The sequence below is a fragment of the Aristolochia californica genome, unplaced genomic scaffold, assembly GCF_029961685.1.
Source record: "Aristolochia californica isolate CCGP_79_NKW_82.1479 unplaced genomic scaffold, dmAriCali1.0.hap1 SCAF_4, whole genome shotgun sequence".
Taxonomy (NCBI): domain Eukaryota; kingdom Viridiplantae; phylum Streptophyta; class Magnoliopsida; order Piperales; family Aristolochiaceae; genus Aristolochia; species Aristolochia californica.
Window position 1 is genome coordinate 42,358,828 of NW_027182103.1, and position 19,960 is coordinate 42,378,787.

Below are 19,960 nucleotides of genomic sequence, written 5' to 3' on the forward strand. Positions count from 1 at the left end.
AATCGCTTCATAGACCGAGTGAGCTCAGAGGCCGCCACGATTTTTGTGTCGTGAACGACCGATGGAGGAGAAATTTCGAACCTCCCGCCTTACTATCGCACGTAAAGGGTGCCTCAGAGACCCTACTTTTTCATTGGTCTGTAAACGACGGCACGGATTGCCAGCGTGTCATGTGTCTTCTTGCAGAGACGTCGCGCGGATCCACCGTTTCCTATATAAAGTGTCGATCCCCACTCATTTCAACACGTCAAGGGATTTAGCATCTGCTTTTGAAAGTTGATACACTACTTCCGCCTATAGAGAAGCGAGGAAATGGATGCGGGGAAGACACCCAAGGCTGCGGGAGGAAGGAAGGGAGCGGCTAGGAGGAAGTCCGTTTCCAAGTCTCAGAAGGCCGGGCTTCAATTTCCGGTCGGGAGAATAGCGAGATTCCTGAAGAGAGGGAGGTACGCTCAGAGGCTCGGTATTGGTGCTCCGATCTATCTCGCTGCCGTTCTTGAGTACTTGGCCGCGGAGGTATGTTGAATTTTTCAAGATTTGTCCTCGTGGTGCGCTTGAATTGTCATTTCTAGTTTTATGGCGACTGAAGCTGTTTTTGTATACGTTTTTTAATTGGTCTTACGATTTTTTCTCCAGGTCTTGGAACTTGCTGGAAATGCTGCAAGAGACAACAAGAAGACTCGCATTATTCCCAGACATGTTCTTTTGGCCGTGAGGAATGATGATGAGCTTGGGAAATTGCTCTCTGGGGTTACAATCGCGCATGGAGGTGTTCTTCCTAACATTCATTCGGTCCTTTTGCCCAAGAAGACGAAGGGGAGTGATGGTACCGAGGAGCCCAAGGGATCAAAATCTCCCAAAGCTAAAGGAAAATAAGTAAAATGTGTACTTCTGCGTTAGGTTTTTTGTAAGCTTTGCTCTTTGTCATTTGCTTTTTGTAAATAAGTAATGATGCCAGAAATAGCTTCTTCACGGAGCTGAGTAGGGTTTTGAGTTGTACTATTGATTAATGAAATCGTTTTGGCTTTAATTTGTTTCTCTACCTTTTTTGTTAACTATTGAGGCGCTGTCCATCCATGCCAATCCTGTATCATTTTGATTACCGTTCGCGACTACGAATGCACGCGGATTTCTTGTTCCGATTAACAAAGTTCTACCTAGGTCATAGAATCCTTAGATCAAGAATTAAAGATCTTTGCTCAAGTGTCTAGCTATTAGAAGTGTATTGAGGTAAAGCATTTCCAAGGAAACCAAACCAAGGCCAAAGGCTCTGTCAATTTTGCTTGTACAAATTTGTTATAGAAAGGCTTCCTTCTCCGAGGGGATATGTAATCCATTCATGTTCTTCATCCAGATCAAAGTGAGCTTCTGAGAACAGTGAACTGGCGAAAAAATGGCTTAGATCATTTATTTCGTACTCCTGAGCCTACAACAAGTATGACAAAAGATCAGATGAATGTCATGAGTAAGGTTTTGTTGAAGCAAGAACAGAAAAGGTTTGTTCGTTACCTTGCTCTTCAGATCTTGCACCCTCACCCTGACGTGGTCAGGTCCATGGTTAGGGCCAGCAACTATTTCTCCGAAATGCAAAGCATCCCTAACAAGACCCCGGAGAAGATGTAGCACAAACTCGTTGTAGTCCTTCTTGAATGTCATGTACTTTTTGAAGTTCTGGCATGAGAATTAAGTTTAAGCTTCTTAAAAGAATATCCTCTCAGTGAGAGACAAGAAATAGGTGGTATTCAGAAAACAACTCAAAAACAGTTAAGATGTTCCTCCAACCTTTTCAAGAGCTTTTTGGACGCCAAATTTCTGTGTTGAGATGAAAGACTCAAGCAGTACTCGTATTGCCATGTCCACGTCTTCCTGAGACACATAATTCCTCAGATGCATTCTTGCATGAGCTTCGGACATCCTTATCATTGACTCTATATGCCTCACTGCGATAGGAACTCCTTGACCATGCTGCTCAGTCCATGAACATATCAGTATTTTCACAAACAGGACAATACTAAGTTACGAAAGCATTGAATATGCTGTGAACACGATGTTAAGGGGCACTATCGACAGTTTGCTTGTCAATCTTGTAGATTTATTCTTGGATAACAGCTTATCTTTATGTCAATCTTGCCAAATATTGAAAACAAGGCATAAATGCTTACAAAGATATGGTACAAAGAAACCTTACAGATGATTCTCTTCGCAGCTCAGCATAAACATTGGTCAGTTTATCCAAATCGGCGTCATGCAAATTTGGGAAAACATGCAACTTGGCATAAGTTATGTACTTTTTCAGCATATCTTGAGACAGGATCTGAGTTGCAGAAAAGAATTCTCTCTTAGAGTGGTGCTTTAAGTATCTTCAAAACATATAGACAGGTGAGCTCAATTACCTCAGGGTCATCATGCTTGGTAGATGCTGGAAACTGATCTTTTCTCTTGTTTTGATCTGTATTTGCTGGAATATCTTCACTAGGAGTGCCCACGGAATTATCATCCAGATTAGCTCCTTTTGGCTGAGACCTGAAGTGACTATCCACTACAAATTTTGCTAACATTTCATCTGCAACAGGATCCACTACATCCTGCACAAAATTCAATTTATACTCAACATAAATTCAGAAACTTATAAACACTTAGAAGGTTACAAGAGGGAAATGTTGACCTTTACAACACAGAGGACATCGAAACGGGAGACAATGGGATCAGTCAGTTCCACATTCTGTGAGAAGGTCTTCGATGAATCATATCTGCAGATAAAAAATCTGAAAGGCTAAGAACCAAACAAACTACTTGTGGCACTACTACAAAAAGTAGGCACCAATTCTGACATAAGACACCACTGGTTCACATATAACGTGACTGCTTAACCGACATTAGTTCACTTGAAAGGATCTAGGTAAATGCCATACTAGCTGCCAACCTCATTAGAAGGAGACATGGGCTACAGGTGTGGACTATTGAATGCAGTTCACAACAGACGGCACAAGTCAAAGTGTCTTACCTTCCTCCAATTGGGTTAGCTGCTGCAATGACAGAGCAGCGAGCTTGAAGAGAGGTCACAATTCCAGCTTTTGATATGCTTATGCTTTGTTGCTCCATTGCTTCATGGATACTTACTCTGAAACACCAGATGGTAATTTGTTATGCTTTTGGTGAGACCGAACACAACGAATCTGCTTAACAGTGAAAACAAATATCTTACCTATCCTGATCATTCATCTTGTCAAACTCATCAATCAGGCAAATGCCTCTATCAGCTAGGACTAGGGCACCTCCTTCAAGTGTCCATTCTCTTGTAACGGGATCCTTGTGAACAGCTGCTGTTAGCCCAACAGCAGAAGCTCCTTTTCCAGTTGTATAAACAGCCCTCTGCCCTGTCTTCTCAACATACCTTGAACAAAATAACCGGATAAGGTAACTAATAAAGCAAATTACCAGCAGGATATTAGATACATAAAGTCTTATCCTTACTTAAGAAACTGTGATTTTGCTGTTCCTGGATCTCCAAGAAGAAGGACATTTATGTCACCTCTCAATCTATGTTTTCCTTTCACATTTTTCTCTTGGCCTCCAAACATTGCTAGGGCTATTGCAGTTTTCATGTCTTCGTGACCATAGATTGATGGTGCTATGGACTTGATAATCTACAAGTTTAAGATGCAATCCTAAGTTTCAAAAGTGAAATACATATAAAGAAGTCAAAGCAATAATGGAGCTCATAACAAACCCTTTCACCAATCCTTGGATCTTTAGCCAACTTCTCAATTTCATCTTTGTCTTCCTTGGTAAGTTTGTAAGCAGAAAAAAGGTCCTGTTTCTTGGTTACATGGTTTGCTTCAACCACAGTTGCAAAGACAGGGAACCCATTTTTCGTATTTAATGATAAATCAAAGTTGTTTGTGTATACTCCCGTGACCTCCTGACATATATTGGGGGAAAACAGTTAAAAGTATAATTATTATATTCTATTTTAATGAAACAGCAAGCTAGAACTAGAAGGTAGTATTTACAATTTCTTCTCCAGGACGAGCACAATCAATCAAGTCATTCAGGAGTATAACTTCCTTGTATCTTGGAAGCCTACCAGCAGGTACAGTGCCAGGGCTCTCTTGAAGGGTAAGCCTCTGGTAGTTTCGATATATTGTCTGCAAATGAAGGAGTGGAGTTAAGCATCAAGAGGAAATAGCTTGACCTTTCTATGCGAGCTAGTCTAGCTACCCTACCTGTTCAATGTTGACTGTGAATGGGCCTTTGGATTGGCATTCAGGACAAGAGCCAACTTTGACTTCAGAATAAGAATTTTGGAAGAAAGGGCCGAGTGTCGACCCACATTTGTTACAATCATATTTCACCTGCTGCAACTGGGGGAAGACACTGGATCTTCTTGTTACTACACCTCCAATTCGGATCAGCGTGTTTAGATGGATTTGCCTGGATAGGGAAGCTCAGTTTAGTATGCATATATCTATTTGATATTATGGATGACAGAATTATGCATGAAACACCTTACTTTATATCTCGTATAAGGTCATAAACCGGTAAACTGGTTATCCTGACATAGATCTTCTGATGAATCTTCTTATAGTTCTCATGCAACTGAAACACAACATTTTTTGCCACCTCTTCCATAACTTCAAGCACTGACTGTGGTGCATCAGCCAGCCAGATAGCTATGTTAGGATGAACATGGATGAATTGCTTGAAATCTATGTCCAAGCTGCATTTGTTAGCTGCAACGATGAACATTAACGAAAACCTTGAGAAATCACTGCTCAGGTATAAAGAATACAGTGACAAAATTTTAATCTTTATATGAACTGCCAAGCCAGAAGAAAGAGGCAGTTAAGTGCATGGTGAAAAGACATATCTAGTTGGACCATCAGTACATCTTTGTCCACCCAGCTGATGGATAGTGTAGTAGATAAGTAAAGTAGTAAAAATCATCATTAGACTTTACATTTGTAAATCCAAAAAAAATCAGTTAGAATGAAGCATTGCTAGAGGTGTAAAGTAACAATGAGTGGACATTAACTTACCTAAAACCATTTCATTGATGAGGCAAATGTACTCATAATCTCCTTTTTGGTTCATGAAGGTAAGCAAAAACTCTTTAAATTTCTTGGCGATGAATCGTCGAACTTCATCTCTGGTGACCCACTCCCTCAGTGTTCCTTGGACATGATACATCTCGAATTCACCCTCTTCATCCTCATCCTCCTGTTAGATGTGCTCTAATCTGGTTAAGAGAAACAAGAAACAAAGCAGAGTTGAACCAAGAATTTTATATTAAAGTTCCTAAGGCAGAACCTCATAGGGCCCATCATCGGTTTGGTCAGTAATGGGCACATCATCTCTTGAATGTCCTCGTTGTGATCTACCCGGTGAACTTTGGCTACCCCCATCAGTATCATCATAGCTTCTTGCTCCTCGGGGTGGCCTGAAGTCTGCACGAGACCTTTTTGAAGGCCTATAGTTTGTATCATCATCAGTATCTGCAACCACCGACTGCTAAATAAGATTCATTGCCTGAACATCTACAGGTACATAACCCCTGATTCCGAGGAGTCAATTATTATAAAACAAGCTCATAAAGCTAAAATGAGTGGTTTTCATATTAAAGAACTATATATTGATCAATGACAACTCTTTTTTTTTTTTTAATAAGGGGTAGTTTTATTAGCAGAAAACAGAAAAGAAACAAACAGAATTAAGAGAGCTCCCCACCTACAATCAGGGATTGGAGAAGGGCTTCATTTTTAGCAAGAGAATCAGCAAACGAGTTTGCTGAACTCGGGGTATGGGTCCAATAACACTGAATATGGGAGGAGAGGTCTAAGATCTTATGGAGGACGATCTAGTGACACCATGGAGTAGAAGAGGTAGTGGAGCACCAGTTGATGACGACTAGAGAATCACCCTCAATGATGAGTGGTCCACTAAGATGATGCCAGAAAAGGAGGAGACAGTGGTGAAGCGCGGAGAGTTCAGCTTCAGTCGAATCACCAGTCCCCATAGGTCCCGAATATGTAAGCAAGGTTCAGCCATCAGCATCTCTGAACACACCCCAAAACCAGCAATGCCTGGGGACCCCCTAACACTGCCATCAAAATTTAATTTTAAGAATCCAGCAGGGGAAGGGGGTGGTTGGAGGGCAGTGGTTGCATGTCATATGAGCGATGGTTAACCAATTGAGGCGCAGGGAGGAGTTAACAAACCGGAACTCCTTACGGGTGTTATGCCAGGCCGAGACTTGGCCAATGATTAGGTTGACTACCAACCCGGGATGGCGAGCTTTGAAGGTTTCTCTTTAATTTTTAGATTCCAGGAATATTCAGGCTTCCACAATTCACATGGTGACGAATTTCAGGCTTTAAAGCAAAAAGATGGAGATGAGTTAGTAACAAAAGCAGCCTGTTGACCCATAGTAGAATTCTGACTTTGGTTTCCTCCGGAATCATATCAAGTCAAGGTAGCAGTTATAGAGTAAGGCTTGATATTCAGTGCTGAACAAGTCTCCGACTCTTACTAATATTTCCAATGGCTTGTTTTCAGATGAGACAGATAAAGGGATCATTATGCATTGCTGCTAAACGTCACATAATCTAAGAGAGTAGGACGTTCATTTCAGTTCCTATGCTAATACAGTTAGACAGGGAAATATCACAAAGCAGCTGATTAGGGATAATATCAGGAACGGCATGTTTGTTAATCAAAATCATGCTTCCAGATGATCAACAGGCTTTTGGGCTAAAAACAGTGCTCCTATCCTTTGAATTCTTTTTGTTGGATCACAATTAATGCAGCTCCAGTAGACCAGTGATTGTACTAATGCAAAAATTATATGTCATTTAAAGCCCAGGAGAGATTTCATTTCAATATAACTTGTCTGAGGAATTTTCTGTGAACAGACGGTGACCACAAATTTGAACTCAAGAAATACACCTAAATTAACAATTTTTGACAGAAAACAAATGGACTGTAACTTCCTAGGGACCACCTCTGGCACATAAATTTGAACTATCCAAAACTGAGAAGCAAAACAGTGTTCTGGAGTAAATACAAGAAAAAAATGATCTTTGAGTCCATGAGGAAAGGAAAAAATGACATGCTCGTAATGAATGGCACATAATTACTTAACAGAAAAGAAAAATAGAAAGAAAACTAAACAAAAAGGTGTTCCTTCTTGCTATTTCAACTACACCTTGTTCGTGAAGAAGATGAGGAAGCTTCCTAGTTGTCCCGGCAGGTCCGTCCCTCGTATCGAGTTCAACTTCAGCTGCTCTTCGGTCTTCCATGATCTGATCTAAATCTCTCTCATCCTCTATCGAATCATCAATCCCCACTGACTCATACTGATCTTGCACGTCCAGTGCCCGATAATCACTACATTCAGAAGTAACATACTAGCTTTAACTAAATGAAAACTCGAACTACAAGAAGAAAACAGTTCGGGGAACAGAAGACGAACTCCAAGTAATTGTCATTGTAGAGATCTTCTCCTTCTTCTTCTTCCTCCGGCTCTTCGGGCTCGTCTCGGATAATCTCGGGATCAACAGCTGCCTCATCGTCGGAAGAGGAGGAACCATCGGTCCTGCTAGGGGGAAGCCGGTCTGTGCTGAAGCCCGCCGACGTCGGAGATCCAGGAGTTGAAGAAGGGTTCTCAGAATCATCCTGAAAGAGGAAAAGGAATCATAAGCGTCGAAATGTAAACTCAGGATACTCATATTAAAAAAAAAATCGAGAAACTATTAACCATTAGGGAAGGAATCAGAAAGAACTTCTCTTCTTCGGGTACTCTGAAAGCTGCGACGGTCGCGAAGTGACTCTTTTTGTGTCTGGATCCTTCACCGGTCTGATAATCTAAGGGTCAAGGAGGAGGTCAGTTTTGGCGGGAAAATTTTGGCGCGAAGGGCTTACTTGGCGCCGGTTGCGTCGTCCCATCTCGAGTCATAACGATTTTTGTTTATTTTTTCTCTTTTTGGTAAACGACTCATGACGAGTTAGTATCTTCTCTATGGACTGGACTGGGTTTCACATTCAATTATTAATTACTTACGTCCACAATATAGCCCAATAAAAAAGCCCAACAAGCTTTTTCCGAGACTAAGGCCAAGGAGAATTGGAGACCCTTCCTAGATTACGTGCAATTAGGGGTGGCTTCGAACCGAACCGGCTCGAGTTCGGCTCGGTTCGATTCATTATCTATCGAGCTCGAGCACCGAAATCGGCTCGTTTACCTTAACAAGTCGAGCTCGACCAAAGCCAGGTTCAGTTCGTCGGCTCGCGAGCCGACTCGAAGTGAGTCGGATTGGGAGCGGGGAAGCAGGGGAGCGGGATCGAGAGCGAGGGGGGGAAAATTTTTTCCTCCCCTCGTCACCGCCGAGCCCCTCCCATCGGCTGTTGTCCTCGCCTCTACCGTCGTCGTAGCTGTTCGCCGCCCGTCTCTACCGCCGTTGCAATTGCTCGTCGGCCGCCTCTGTGGTCGTCCGTTCGATTTCTTCCTCTCCTCGCTGTCGTCGCCTTCGTCGCAACCGTCATCCCCGACGATAGGTCCTCCCCGGCACCGTAACCCCCTTACCTCCGCATCGTCTCGGCGGAAAACCTGAACCTAAGTTCAGGGGAGAAATTAGGGGAGAAATAATCTCTCCCCTCCCCCGCGCGAAGTTGATCTCGCACGAGCGAGATCATAAAGTAAACAAAAAAAAAATTCCTTTGGAAAAAATTAAAAATAAATTTTATAGAAATAAGTTTCTATAAACTATTAGTGTTTCATGTTTTTTAAAATATTTTTCTAATTGAAATTTTTTATTAAAAATCATATAATTTTCTAAGTAAGATTTTCATACCAAGATAGGATAGAAAACTGTATAAAATTTTTTTGAATAAGTATTTAACAGTTGATGCTGTAATAATTTTAGCATGAAGCAATTTTCATTGCAATTTTATGTTTTATATTTTATTTAATTAAAAATTTATCGATAAGTATAATAATATATTAGATTGATTATTAATTTTTATTTATTTCCCTAGAAGAGACAATAAAAGGTACATTTAACTTTCCGAATAAATTTTTAAAATTGTAATTTTTTAATAAGTTACTAATAGTAATAAGATTTTATTTAAGGTTTTTTTTGGGAATATGTATCATAGGAAAAATATTTTTAGATTTTCTTAGAATATAAATTTTCATCTAGGGGCACTAAGGAGGTCATAATAAATTATGGCCAGAATAAAAAATTACAAAACAAGCTAGACAACAATGAAGTAAAAAATATTAATATTGGTGCATTTTAATCCATTATTGAAATTCAATCCTGAACCTCCCCTATCATTATATTATTTTAAAATGTATGCATAATTTTATATATAATTTATTTAAAGCCACCCCTACGTGCGAGATCATAAACAAGGGAAAAAAAAATTATTTGTCCCTTCCTCATGGCTCTTAAATAAATTGAAAAGATATTTTAGTAGAAATACGTTTTTAGAGATTATTAGTGGTTTTTTAAATAAATGTTGAAAAGACATTTTTAGTAGAAATATAGGGACCATTAGTGCCTCATGTTTTTTCAAAATATTTTTTTAATTATAAATTATTTTTAAAAAATTATATAATTTTCCAAGTAAGATTTTCTTGCCAAGATGGGTTAGAAAACCATATAGAAAATTTTTAAATAAGTATTTGACAGTTGATGATATAATACTTTGAGCATGAGGTTTTCATAACAATTTTGTGTTTGACATTTTATGTGATTAAAAATTTATCGATAAGTATAATAATATATTAGATTAATTATTAATTATTGCTTATTTCCTTAGAAAAGGTAATAAGAGGTCCATTTAACTTTCCTAAGAAAAATTTAAAATATTTATTGTAATTTTCTTGTAAGTCTCTAATAGTAATAGGATTTTATTTAAAGGATTTATAGTTTTTATTTAGGTGATTGTAAATTGATAGTGATATTTCATTTAATTTTGTTGTGTTTGATTATTGTATGGAGTTTATTGATAATGTTATGCTGTGTATGGAGTGTTTAGACTATTTTATGGAGTGTTTATGGAATGTATAGACAATTTTATAGAGTGTTTATGCAGGTATTATGTATATTGATTATGCCCAATTTTAAGTAGAGGTCATGTCGAATTTTTTATAAGTATTATATATACAGATTATGCTCAATTTTAAGTAGAGGTTATGCCCAATCTTATACACGTATTATATATATAGGTTATGCCTATTTTTATGTAAAGGTCATGCCCAATTTTATGTAAAATGTATGCATAATTTTATATACATTTTATTCGATATATATTTTTTAAAAAGTTTTAAATGTATGTTTAGGCTTGAGCTCGGCTCGAACTCGTTGGGCTCGAGCTCGATAACAATTTTAGGCTCGAGGCGAGGCTTAGCTCGAAGCTGGACTCGAAATATTTAAATCACGCTCGGCTTGAACATAAGCAGGTTCGGGCTCGGCTCGGCTCGATGCCACCCCTACGTGCAATACACCCCTGGAAAATGCCTCCCTATGCAGGTAAAATGATAAAAAGATATTTATATACCCTTACAACCTAATTATGCATATTAACATCTATTTTCATTTGAAACCAAAATTTCTTCAAAATAAAAAATATTTAATTTTTTTATAAGTGGGACCCACAATCTAATTGAGCAACCCCAACTCCAAATAAGTTCTTATAACTAAGAGGATTATAATATGTAATGAATATAAATTATTTGGTAATGAGTTAATTCTTGAGCTATTTGTTTGTTTAGTTGGTGGAAATTAATGAGGAGAACTCATGGAAGGCCATGATCCACTGAGGTATTTGTGCTTTATCAAATCTGAACTCTTTTAAGTATTGTTGTGATCGGAAAGAATGTTTGAGAATTGACATCCGGGAGCAAGAACAGTTTGATTTTCTATATTACATCGATAAGCGCTGTTCATGAGTTTACAAAATTTGGAATTCAAACCCATGTTTAGATCAGAAACTGTATTTATTTCTCAGTAAGCAATAATACAAACTGTACAGGGAAGAACTAACCATGCACTGCATCTTCAGACAGTTAGCCCTTCTCTACTAATCTGGACTTGAAATTGTTCTCCCTCGTACCTTTTACCATCTCGGCAACCTTCAGTTTTTCACTAACCATGTCGATGGGATCTTGCAAGGGACGGTGCTGGCTCCACTGCCGTGTAGGGCTGGCAAAACCTTGGGCAGATCCAATCCTAGAATTGGATAAGATGTGGTCTCGAAGGCCCTTTATGGACTTGCTGTTATAATCATCCTTTTCGGATTGCTTCTCTGAAAGAGGACTGCTCTCCGACAATCTTCCTTGATCAATTCGATCTCCCTGATTTCTGTAATTCCCAGAAGTAAAATCCCATTCAATCCCTTCTGACAAGCTTCTCTCAAGAGACCTTGAAACTTTTTCTGATGGAGACATTCTCTCTTTGTTCTCTTCATCGACTGAAGTCTTATTCTCTCCACCCTGAGCATAACTCCACCTATAGCCCTTGCGGTTGTTGTCCACATTCAACTCAATAGAGTGAAGATCACTTTCCCCTGAGTCATCATCTGCTTCTCCATCTTCTTCTTCTTCTCCTTCATTGAAGCCTTTGCTGTTGTCCACTTCTCCTTCATCTTTTCCAGAATCACCATCAGTTTGGTCTCTGCTACGCCTACATCCATTACCAGTGCCATTGGTCTTCTTGCTATCCAAAAATGCTTCAAGCTCAGATCTCAGCTTGTTCACAGCTGCATTTTTCTCCTCAAATTGATATTTTGCTTCAGACAGCTTCATCTGAACTCGTTCCTCTCTCCAAACATCAGCAAGTTGAAGCATTTCACGCTCTTTCTCCACCTCCGCTAAAACATTCACCAAATCTCTCTTGAGTTCCTCTGCTTCTGCTTTGTCCTCTCCAATCCCTCTTGTTAATTCATCACAGACTTGTTCCATAATCTCTCTTGCTCTCTTCTCACCCTCAAGTTCTTTCACAGCCTTTGAGAGGGAGGCTTTTGTCTCTGCTAGCTCTCTGCTAAGCTTTGCATTAAGGCTCTCCGTTCTTTTCCTCAACTTCCTCTCCACTTCTAAATCTCCTGCCATGGATTCAATGGCAGCTCGTACCCTTTCCTTGTCTTTGCTTTTCCATGCAACCTTTTCTTCTGAAATTTTTTTCATCAGGTAATTGATCTCATCACGGTCAGTCTTTTGTTCTTGGATCAGCTGATCAACTTGCATGCGAGTTCTTTCCAGCTCCACACGAAGGGCTTGAACAAGGGAGATGCTTGATGAATGCTGCTCCTCTAGACCCCAAATGTGATTCAATATCTTCAGGAGTTCCTTAGATGTTGTTAAACCATTACTAACATCCTTCAGACGACTCCTTGAACCCACAGCGGATCCAGATGGAGTACGACCTCTTGATCGTGTTTCAATCTGCATATTAAGCAATTATAAGGATATAGTACAGTAATGACATGCCTAATGCCTCGAAGAAGACTATCTTATTCTCTTCCAGCTAAGCATCAAACGAGCTCCATACCAATTTTCTATTCAAAATAAATTTAATCCGAGATAAGGATTCAGAGGACTGCTTCTTAGAAGCATCACGGAAACAGGAAAAACTTTCAAGATAAAACATTCAGCTTATCAAATTCTTACAAAATGGAACATTGGTGATTTTGATATTTCCAAATTAAAGATATATTGTGCAATAAAGTACTATTTATCACTGAAAGACATTAAAGCAGAGAAAGACAACCACCTCCATTAAACTTGCGTTGCTCGATGAGTCCAGGCCCTTGCATTGACGCTCGCTGGATCTAATTCTGTGTGCAGTTGCGGAAACTCTTTTTTTTAAACTGCTAGTCCCTGATCGATCCATTGCCTACAAAATAAGCAGGACAGAAATGGCTTGTTAACATCTCTAACATAGGCGTATCCATTATAAACGAACGTCTGTAATATTACTGGGCAACAATTATAAATGGATTTTACTTATTAATCCACTAAAATTGCTGTACACCAGAAGAAGATAATAAAACAGAAAAAAACAGAGCCTACCTCTGAGACGGGGCTATGAGATGGATCGGACAAATGAGGAGGAAGAGAACCTGACTGAACTGACCTTGCAATCCGTTCTCTCCCTCTTGTTTCCTTCTTTCCCCTGCTTTGTGGCAAATTGTCCATCATCCGCGGGGAAGGGATTTCGTTCATTTCCCACAGAGTGGCGGCCAGCTTGCGCGCTGAAACAGGAGCTTGCTTTGCTTTACCACCAGCTTGTGAAGGCGGGCATTTTGGAGATTCTGAGGGACCCACAAGTGAAGCCGGGGATCTCGAGCTCATCTTCCATGTTGGGACTGGGGTGCTGGAACCCCCTCTCTTTGCTACCAAAATTGCCCGCTTGAAGCGGTAATTCTGCAAAATTGAGGATGAAGACGACGAGGAAGAACATCCGCGTTTTCGGATCTTGCAAGGTCCTCCGATCAGCCCCTCGGCGCCACGGTTCGCCCTCGGCATTCTGCAGTAAAGTTTTCTTTATTCGGTGGTTAATTGATTCTTAGGCCTGAGATACTAAGTACCCGAACTTTGAACAAGGACGTAAAAGCATAAAACTGATGGAGCAACAAGGAATCGGGGGAGACGACAGACGGAAACAAAATCTTAAGGTTTCTCTGCAAATGAAAGAAGCAATGGAGATTTTCTTACGCAGACTTCGCAACGTGAAGAGCAATAGACTGTAAAACTAACCCAAAACTGAAAGGAATTCAAGGACAGGATAATTTATCACCCAAGTGGAGAACTAACAACCATGACCCGAAAAAAAAGTTCTGACAGGGAGAAGAGAACGCTCAGCTGTAGTGGCTGCAACCAAAATGCATCGAGGGCGTTTTCCCAGTAATGGGATTATCTGAATCCGAAAACTGAAAACAATCTCTCATAAAAGTAGAACTTGGGCCACTATAAAAACCGCAAAATCTCCCACCAACAACAAAGATCCAAATTTGACCAACTAGTCTTAAACTCAGCCTACACCCCCCAAAATCCAGTAGTATTAACTCAAGAACCAAACAAACTGATCAGTAATCCCATCAAAATCAGCAAACTCACCAACAAATTTCCCCACCGGAACTTACAACCACAAATCGCTCCTCCACCCTTTCTCTAAGGGCCCGAGAAGGAGGCGATAAAAAAAAGGAAAGCAGAGACAACATTCTCTTTTCCTTCCCTCTGTTTTCAAAATCGCAATAAATTGATTTCGCTGCGCAAAGAGCAGAGGGAAAGAGCACGAGGAAGGTCTCTACGCTTCCGCAGTCCTACTCTCTAGTTTTCTACAGCAACACCTCACTCCCTCGGTCACTTTCGCACGAGCGTTCGATTTTATTGAAGTACACAGTCGCGCATCTCAACTGTAGACGCCGCGGAATCTCGAGGCCTCGCGAGCTTCTGCTGCTTCTCCTCAAATTACTAAAATAAATCCCATCTTTTCAGAAAAAGACAAGAAGGCAAGTCATCTTTCCTGGCGTTCATTACTTCAGACTTAGCAGAAATTAGCTGTACAATCAAACCCCACTCAAAAGGTCCACTTTGGTAATTTCATTTACACCAAACGCAGCATCACTTAACACGCATTTATGAGAAGACTTGCGAGCTTCTGATTGGCAGAAACTGATAGAGAAAGAAAAGGTTTGATTGGTCGAGAAAGTAAAAGTGGACAAATAAAGAATTAACACGCATTTATGAGAAGACCGTAAAATTGCGAGCTTCTGATTGGCAGAAACTGATAGAGAAAGAAAAGGTTTGATTGGTCGAGAAAGTAAAAGTGGACAAATAAAGAAGCCAAGTTTCTTTCACTTTATCATCCTCACTCGTTTCTTTTCTTTAGAGACATTTGAATTGACTCACAGTGACCAGGTAAATTCCACACTTTCTTTTTCTTACATTTTCATTTGTAACAGATGTGACATTTAAACAAGCCTAACTCTTTAATTGGCACAAATATTCCCTTGAATCCTTTAATTATCACCGGAGAAATGCTTATAATTATGTCTAAAAACATGTTAAGAGGGGTATTAAATCTTGATGGTGTTATTAGCAGTTAGGTTGCTGTGTCTGTCTCCTTAGAACAGACGACGTGACATGTGACATGTGACAGCCACCAAATAGATATAAACAAATCGAAAGTCGCTGTATTTGTCCACAATAATTCTAACTTAGTTCAAGCATCTGCGACTGACTGCGTCCCCCACATGACTACCGCCCCATTCTCTCTTGGACTGAAACACCAGTGGTGCTTATTGGAGTGAACGGGGCCCGGCCTGTTGTGTCCTGGCGTAGCAAATTAAGTACAGCTCCGAACCGTTGATCTGACATATTGGGCCACATGCCTCGGCTGTTCTGTGCTTGTTCCCTTCTGCTTTTACCTTTTCTGGGGAAGCTTTCATGATTCATGAATATGGATTTTAGGAAATTGACCCACCGCCACGGATCTTGGAAGATCCGACGAGAGAAATCGTATGGGCCGGATGGGGGTTTGAAAATGAGAGAGAGGGGAGGAGGTGATGACTGATGATCATCATTAATTTCGATGAGAGGTTGGTCTAGAGGAAGGAACCGAATCCGGCTTTTGTCAGTCAGGAATCGAGAATTCAAAATCATGAACAGGCATTGCTGCGGTCGACGTCGTCTCGCATGCGAGGGCCATCACGAAGCACGGTTCGTGGATCAGGGGTTCGTCTTCTCGGAAAGAAGATGGAAGAGCGGATATTGGTAGTGACAACGAGAGGAGAGGGAAAATACCTAAAGTGGTAGATTTGTGTCGATTTTACCGGTGGACGAAGACTTTTCAAGTGGACTGGCGAAATCTTCAAAGCATGCGAAGAAATTCCAGCCTCTCATCTGCAATTGATAAGCCGGTGGAGAGTAAAACGCTGAACTGTTACCTTAAGATGAGTTTTCACAACATCAGATGTGAATGGAAAACCCGGCTCCATCTGGATATAGCCATCAGATTTTTTCAGTCACTCCGTCTCCACCATAGAGGACAAGAAAAAGCTCGTAGGTTTCCACCATTTAATCTTTCCTTCGACGTGATATATCCCATTCATCGCATCACATCATCTTCGGGTCTTTTCTTGAAGACTCTAACTTTAGGACCACGTCACCAGATGTCAACCATCTCTTCATCCTCTTTTCTAACTTAAGATCAATCCTTCAAGTGCCCCATCCTAGTCTCTTCAATCTCCAAATTTCAATCCTTTGCTGTTGCTTCTTGTGCTATTTGCTTCCTTCGTCTCACCCTCTTGTCATATTTATAGATTACATAGAGAGAGTAAATTGAAGAGAAGATAAACATTACAATCAGGATAAGAGTTATCCTTAAGCATTGGTATTATAGTAGGATGCATTTTCGTTTTATCCTTTATCTCTATCATGCCCCACAAGATGGAACTCCGAGAGGAGAGTCTAATCGTGGTCCACTAAAAGAGGAAGTATGTGGCACAAAGAAGAATTTCCAAAGAGGAGAGATGTTGCGGCTACAGACAAGAGGGAGCTACGGCTGTTGGTCTTCAGTGACGGGAAGAAGAATTGCCCAGAGAGATCAATCACTTTGATAAGCTCAATTTATAGAGTACATAGAGATTAAATCAAAGAGAAGATAAACATTACATTGAAGATAAGAGTTACCCTTTAGCATTGGTATTATAGTAGGATAATATCCGCTTTATCCTTTCTCTCTATCATGTACTACATATATGCAATTTCTCTATTACCCAACAAACATGTCCCTTCCTTTCTTATTCTTCTTTTTTCTTTCGTGTTCTAGCATCTCCAACCATCAACTATTCTACTAAGGAATCCATCCTTTATTCGTTATCTTCCGTCTTTATTTTTTTATCAAGCAACAAAGATGTCGTAAGATGGGTTCAAGCCCATACAACTAAGGAAGACCTATGTATCTAAGAGTATTATAAGATGGGCTACACGACTCAGGAAGACCCACATATCTAAGAGATTGAGCCCATTAGTTGTTTTATGTTTTTTACCTCTATAATGAGTTTTTCATATTGCAAATTATATATTGACAGAAAGATATTCAAGTCTACTTTCCAAGGAAAAATAATGTTTTCAAATAAAGTTATCTACAAAGAGAAATTGATATTTGAAGCAACGAAGGTCAAATTGTAAAAGAGGTTCGAGCAATAGTAGAAAACTTCAACTTCCGAGTTATTTTATGCTATCAAGTATAAGACTTTATATGGAAAAATAAATATCAAAAGAAAGATCTATAAGTCTATTTTCTTACCTATTCAACCAATTCTCTATCTGAGTTTTTTTATAAGGAGATATTGATCTTGGAAGAGTCAATGGTTATGCTGGCAAAAGGAGAAACAATACTTAGTTTGGCCATATTACAGAGACCAAAATCTATCAGATTATTTATCTTCAGATAATTATATTTTATGAAGAGAATTTATACTTGGATGAAAGGTATTTAAGTCTAATTTCATAAGGAGAAATTTTCATGTCAATCTGATTTATATTTAAAGATATATTCGCATTGGAAGAATCAAAGGTCATGCTGGTATCTTGTTGCAATTAAAAATCCTAATTTAAGTTGATTATTTGAGTCACTTTTTTGAGTTTCTATATTAGAAAAATATCTCACGTCTCCCGGGTTTAAGGGTTTATCATTACATCTATGTTATTTGGGCTTATTACTACATTTATGATATTTGGTTCAAGCTAGGATCACTGCTATTACCTCCCAACTTGATGAGGAGAAGTAGAAGAAGTACAAAAAAAAGGTATTTTATTCCATATGTTGTGGATAAGTTTAATATGACCAAAATATTCAAGAAAGAGGGAGCACAAAAGATAAAACTTTTGCATCTAATAAGAAAATTTTGCATCGAATTATTTCATGGATCCTTGTATAAGTTTTATTAATTTGGTTTGTGTTATATGGGCCCAAGCCTATTTCAGTTGCAACTATTGTGTCTCTTTAGATGAGACATTATTACTAAAGAAGTGGTAGCCTAAGTATCCTTTCTCATACCATCCTTTATTTGACTCTCACAATATCTTTGGGCCAAACCTTATTGTAACCTTATGAGTGTTGCTACGGTTGGGACATTGTGACAGAGGAGCTTATTACTACATCTATGTTACCCGTTAATTTTTACCTGTGAGAGTTGGTGCCCAGGTTGGGACATTGTGTTGAACGAGCTTATTACTACATCTATGTTATATCTCCGTGATGGAAGAACTTATTACTACATTTATGTTATACCCCTCCTTAATTTACATTTATTACTCCTACCACTTGAGAGTCATTGTCGTGAGGAGAAACATGGTGATGGAGGAGTTTTATTACGCTTCTGAGCATTACGTATAGACCCACTACCTACAGAAGATAGGAGTGTGCTCCAACTTACTAGAGTATGGAGCAATGTGATACGGCTTGGAGTGATTTTACTCTCACTTATTTTATGCCAGCTAGGCCTTATGGAAGAGCCACCAGCGTGAGGGGGAGTGTTGGAAGATATGGAGGACTACTATTTTATACAAAAAGATCTTATATATCATTTGCAGTAAGCTAGAAGTTCATGATGTTCTCTTACCCCCAACTTGAGGAGGAGTATTGAAGATGAGCTCATGCCCACACAACCAAGAAAGACCCACATATCTAAGAATATTGTAAGAAGGGTCCAAGCCCATAAGAAATAGTCATGATTACCACGAGCTGGCATCTTTTATCACATAAGTTGAAAGATCAAGTGAGACTTACAAAGATAACCACGAGCTAACATCTTTATCATATGGTCATGTCCTCATAGAAGAGTTCTAGTTTGGGTTATGTTTGTCTTCTATTTATATTGAGTTATTTAATTATTCTATGACTTATCTTTAAGTGTTAGAGTTTGGGTATAATTGGAACAAAGATAGTTTTATTGTAATTGGATTCTATTATCTTCCTCTATTATAAATAGAGGTTCATGTACTCTGATTATAAGAGATCAATGAAGTATTTTTTTTTTTCCATAAATTCAACAAAAGAGAAAAGCTCAAGGGATGGGTGTCAGAGAAATAATATGTATACCATTTGATTTATTTTTTTAATTTTAAAATATTGATTTAAAATATATGATATGGTGATTTTTTTTTATTTTCAATAGTTTTTGTAAATGTAGACATCAAAATTTAGTTATAAAATTTAGCTTCGTGATCAATGATCTAAATCACATGCTCTGGTCAATGGTAGAAATTATGAAGTCAATCTAATGGTTAAAATCAAGCACATACCTTCATAGACAACTGTCAATAATTCAAGTCAAATATTTTGACCAATGGTTCCGTAGTCAATTAATATTAACAACATGAAACTTTGACCAACAATACAAGTATGGGTTGGTACTTGCAGAGGTCAACCTAGGGTCAACTTCTATTCAAGTAAAAGTCAAAAGAGTTTACTAATCAAGGTAGGAACATTGTCGATGCTGAATCAAACATACATCATTGTCGATGTTGAATCAAACATAGATCATCCATTGAGGCATTTCGTTAAAAAAATGGTGGTCTCAATCATTTTGATGTAAGGTGCGTATGAATTATACTTAGTAGGTAGTATAAGTACTTGACAAGATTTGCAGGTTCCAGGACTAGTGTTCACCTCAATCTGATACCAATAAAGTATCTTTCAATGACACGCATAATCATGCGATCAATCATCTAGTAGGATCAACCTTACAACTGGGTGATCAGGTTGAGTTGAACCGTTTACAATTGGGTTTGAGAAACTAGCAGTTGACCACCCTCCCTCTTATGTCTAGCAAAGAGGGTGGTGAGGGATCTTCAGGATCCCTCCCTTATCATTCTCAACAAAAGGGAATGAGGGGCATTGCATGCCTTCCCTGCCCGTCTTCATAACTTGTAGAGAGCAGAAAGGGA

General features: G+C 39.2%; 3 protein-coding genes across 4 annotated transcripts; 1 reads left to right on the plus strand and 2 right to left on the minus strand.

Annotated features, from left to right (window-relative positions):
- The first annotated feature begins 255 nt into the window (after window positions 1-255).
- Window positions 256-1,030, plus strand: LOC137964044 (histone H2A.1-like). Its single transcript, XM_068811307.1, has 2 exons — window positions 256-516; window positions 637-1,030. The coding sequence occupies exons 1-2, from the start codon at window positions 313-315 to the stop codon at window positions 874-876; spliced, it is 444 nt and encodes a 147-aa protein (XP_068667408.1). The 5' UTR covers window positions 256-312; the 3' UTR covers window positions 877-1,030.
- A 150-nt stretch (window positions 1,031-1,180) lies between these two features.
- On the minus strand, window positions 1,181-7,835 carry LOC137964042 (DNA replication licensing factor MCM2-like). The gene is made up of 18 exons (XM_068811306.1): window positions 7,757-7,835; window positions 7,472-7,674; window positions 7,205-7,386; window positions 5,311-5,495; window positions 5,040-5,220; window positions 4,514-4,733; window positions 4,227-4,434; window positions 4,014-4,148; window positions 3,731-3,922; window positions 3,475-3,647; window positions 3,206-3,394; window positions 3,005-3,121; window positions 2,666-2,750; window positions 2,394-2,585; window positions 2,189-2,314; window positions 1,783-1,965; window positions 1,510-1,671; window positions 1,181-1,426 (listed from the first exon to the last, which is right to left on the minus strand). The coding sequence occupies exons 1-18, from the start codon at window positions 7,757-7,759 to the stop codon at window positions 1,274-1,276; spliced, it is 2,889 nt and encodes a 962-aa protein (XP_068667407.1). The 5' UTR covers window positions 7,760-7,835; the 3' UTR covers window positions 1,181-1,273.
- A 3,103-nt stretch (window positions 7,836-10,938) lies between these two features.
- Window positions 10,939-14,344, minus strand: LOC137962508 (uncharacterized protein At5g41620-like). 2 transcript variants are annotated; one of them, XM_068809409.1, is made up of 4 exons: window positions 14,120-14,344; window positions 13,073-13,529; window positions 12,774-12,896; window positions 10,939-12,445 (listed from the first exon to the last, which is right to left on the minus strand). In XM_068809409.1, exons 2-4 carry the CDS (start codon window positions 13,526-13,528, stop codon window positions 11,072-11,074), a joined length of 1,953 nt encoding a protein of 650 aa, XP_068665510.1. In that variant the 5' UTR covers window position 13,529; window positions 14,120-14,344; the 3' UTR covers window positions 10,939-11,071. The 2 variants fall into 2 exon arrangements, with proteins under 2 accessions (XP_068665510.1, XP_068665509.1); XM_068809408.1 differs by having other exon boundaries at window positions 13,073-14,344.
- Window positions 14,345-19,960: the final 5,616 nt, after the last annotated feature.